Source organism: Equus asinus, chromosome 8, assembly GCF_041296235.1.
Source record: "Equus asinus isolate D_3611 breed Donkey chromosome 8, EquAss-T2T_v2, whole genome shotgun sequence".
NCBI lineage: Eukaryota > Metazoa > Chordata > Mammalia > Perissodactyla > Equidae > Equus > Equus asinus.
Window position 1 is genome coordinate 36207948 of NC_091797.1, and position 3845 is coordinate 36211792.

At 33.8% G+C, this 3845-nt stretch overlaps 1 protein-coding gene across 1 annotated transcript; it reads right to left on the minus strand.

Moving 5' to 3' along the window:
* Positions 1-835: 835 nt before the first annotated feature.
* LOC106843452 (olfactory receptor 14J1-like) lies at positions 836-1774 on the minus strand. Its single transcript, XM_014860487.2, has one exon. It carries the CDS (start codon positions 1772-1774, stop codon positions 836-838), a length of 939 nt encoding a protein of 312 aa, XP_014715973.2.
* Between the last annotated feature and the right edge of the window lie 2071 nt (positions 1775-3845).

Sequence of the window (3845 nt, forward strand, 5' to 3'; positions counted from 1 at the left end):
TTAGACAAATATTAAAGCATCCTTTTCTATCCTTTGTGATTCCTAATCTCTTTTTCATATTTTTAAAAATTATTTCTTTTTTCTCATTCCGTGGGAAATTCTTGCACCTATCTGGACGTTCATTAATTCTGTCTTTTCTTGTGTTTTATCTGCTGCTTATATCATCCAGTAAGTTTAAATTTCAGTCATTATATATTATATTTACATAATGTTTTTTGCTTATTTTTCAAATGTACTTTTTAAAAATATTGTTTTAATTGTGTTTGCATTTCTTCTTTTATTCATTTTCTGAGTCACTGTCTGATTGTTGCATCTTTTAAACATCCCACTCATGAGTGGCAAAGATGCAGCACAAATGATATAATAAGACTTTCTCATGGTGACCATTGTGTATTACCAATTGAAACCTTGAAAGATTAGTAGAACATTAGTAGACACCTAAAGAGCTAGAGAACATTGAAATCCAGGTGGTTCTCTTAAATCCTTGGATGATATGTAATATCCAAAACTTGATAGTAACTCAGGAAAAAATGAGAAGTTTTCCTTCACCTTGATAAAAATGAGCCAGCAAGGAAAATTAAGTTAGAGTCTTCAGAATTAAGTCAATTTACACTTTTGCTATACTTGGCATTGTGGAGAGAGATTAAAATCTAATGTATTTACAAGAGGACTTTTTATATAACTCTATGTCAATTTTTTTTTTGCTCAGAGATAGCTCATTCCTATGACTTTCCCTATAATAGCTCCTTTTTGAGCTTTAATTTCTTGATTGGCTTTGTTATGTTTCTCCAGTATATTTTGATTTGTCTCCTGATAAAGAATGAACAGATGTGACTCAGCAAAAGAAGTAGGCTTTTCTTCTTTTAAAAACTTTTCTTAGAGCTGTCTTCATAGCTTTGTTTCTGAGGCTGTAGATCATAGGGTTGAGTGTTGGAGGCAGAACAGTATAAAAAACACTGAGCAAAAAGTCTAATGCAGTTGGAGAGTCAGAATGTGGCTTTAGAAATGCAAAGACACCAGTGGAGATAAACAATATGACAACAGACAGGTGTGGCACGCAAGTGGAAAAGGCCTTGGCTCTGCCTTCAGCAGATGGGATCTGCAGCACAGTAGAGAATATGTGCATGTAAGAGAGCCCAATGCAGATGAAGCAAAGAAATGCCACCAAGGACAGAAAGACAATAACCCCAAGCTCACTGACATACTCGTTAGAACAAGAGAGTTTCAGGATCTGGGGGACATCACAGAAGAACTGGTGAATAATTTTGGTACCACAGAAGTGGATGGAGAAAGTAGCAGCTGTGTGCATGACTCCAGAGATGACCCCACTGATCCAGACAGCCAAGATTCCATGAATACAGGTATTAAAATTCATGATGATTTCATAGTGCAGTGGGAGGCAGATGGCCACATAGCGGTCATAGGACATCACTGTGAGCATGGCCATCTCAGAAGAACCACAGAGAGTGAAAGCAAAACACTGTAATATGCATTCCCAGAGGGAAATATTGCCATTGTGCATGAAAGAGTTGCAAATGTACCTTGGTACAGTCACAGAAATATAGCATAGATCTAAGAAGGAGAGATGTTTCAGGAAAAAATACATAGGTGAGTAAAGACTGTCGTCCATAGAAGTTGCAGTGATAATGAGAATATTTCCAGTTAAAGCCACTAAGTATGAGACTAAGAACAGAGAAGCACATAAGATTTCTAGCTCAGGCTTGGCAGAAAACCCCATGAGAAGAAATCCGTTCATTGTAGTAAAATTAGCCATGAACCTTCTCAGTTTCCAAGAGGGATCCCAGCTGCAGTACAAGATAGAAATCCATAGAAATAAAACTCTTTATTATTTGACAATTTAATACACTTATTCAGTGAAGTTAAGGCATGAAGACAGGATCACCAGTTCATTATTATAAATGTAATGTAGCTTTATATACTAATAATTATGTGGAGCAACTTTAACTTTCACTCACTCACAAGGAAGACTAGGTAGATTATAAATTTTAATGCCATCCATTTCTATCAAAGGAAACAAAAAAATATATTATTTTACAAATAGAAAATATAATGCATTAAAATTTTATATGTATTAAAATTTTCACTCAGTTCACACACACACATATATATAAAGAAATTTTTGAGGTACCTACTCTTTTCCATTAGTTATTATGTCTATTTGTACCACCACCACAGTGGTTGTTGTCTTGCAATTTTGTAATTTTGTTTCATTCATGAGAGAACAAATTCACAATTTTTTCCCTAAGAATTCCTTGGAAAAATAAATAATAGTAAAAATACATTTTTTTTAATTGATAGTATCTTGTTTGTATGATGATATACAAATGATCATTACCCTTAACACAAAATAATATATAAATTGACCTGAAAAATACTAAGTCCCCATTACGATATGTCAAAAGGCTGGAACTTTCCTGGTATGTTTTTTAAAAGGAAATAAAATGGTTAATAAATGCCTAAAAATTATCCTTATTCTTAATTAAGTACAAATTAAAGCAACAATGAAATATAATTTCTGTACCAACCACATTAGCAGTGATTAAAAAATACAAAACTCAGGGGCTGACCCAGTGGCACAGCAGTTAAATTCTCACGTTCTGCTTCCATGGCCCCGGGGTTGGCCAGTTGGGATCCTGGGTGTGGACCTCTGCACTGCTTGTCAAGCCATGCTTTGGCAGGTGTCCCACATATAAAGTAGAGGAAGATGAGCTCAAGAGGTTAGCTCAGGGCCAGTTTCCTCAAAAAAAAAAAAAAACCAAACCAAAACAATACAATACTCAGAGATGCTGAGTGTGAAATACGAGAAAATCTTAAACATGAAGCCAGGATGGTCAAATTTGTGAATACTATCTGGAAAACAACAACTTATTCAACAAGAAACTTAAAATAGTCTGTACTTTAAATCATTAATTTTATGTTAAATATCTTAATCAAATCTTCTGAATAATGAATATTTAAAAAAACATTATGTTTATTTAGAATTAATCCAGTAGCAAAAACATTGACAAATCTTATGTTGAAATTGAGGATTATTGAATTAATTATTTACATAATTATATTGTAGATGGCTTTGAAAATTATAGTTAGGAAGGATTTTCCATGAAATGGGATAATGATCACTATTTTAGTTTAAATAAAAGTATGATATATACACTGCATGTAAATACATTGAAAGAAGCAAAGAATAAAGAATCTAAGGAAATATAACACATGAGAAGAGTATTTATTTCTAGATGCCCTGAAGTTTTATCATCCTGACTCCCAGAGACACATAGGAAACTGACCCCATTTTTGTTCCTCCACACAAAGTTCAGAGATGTGCCTGAAATAGATTACATAGCTGAGAGTGATGGATACTTCTGTGTTTTCTAATGCGCTATTCAATAATATAAATTGTTTAAGTCTGAGACTGATGGAGGACACCGGGCTCTCAAGAGATAATTCCCAGCATACATCTAGTCTAGTGTATGTGAAAACTTATTCACCTTTATAGTGTGTGTATGTATGTGTGTGTGTGTGCATGCCTTAATCACAGATATTGAAGATGATACTTTATGCTTCTAGAGATTTTAATCCCACATTTACTCAGCTAGACATATTCTTTTACAACTATTAACTGACTGGGTGAGGCTTTTGGGGACTCTGGAAACTTCCATTTCTATGTTTTCTGGAAAATGTTGCTGATTTTTCTGTCATGTAACCCAACAGAGTGGACTTCATTCCATGAATATGGAAATACTCTCGATTTACCTCAAAATGTCTGTATTAGTCTTTCCATTAATTCATAGCACTACTGACATTAATTAATACAGTAGTAATATAGT

What these genes read in the sequence shown, in the direction of transcription:
- LOC106843452 (XM_014860487.2), bottom strand. Translation starts at nt 1,774, where the DNA reads ATGGCTAATTTTACTACAATGAACGGATTTCTTCTCATGGGGTTTTCT.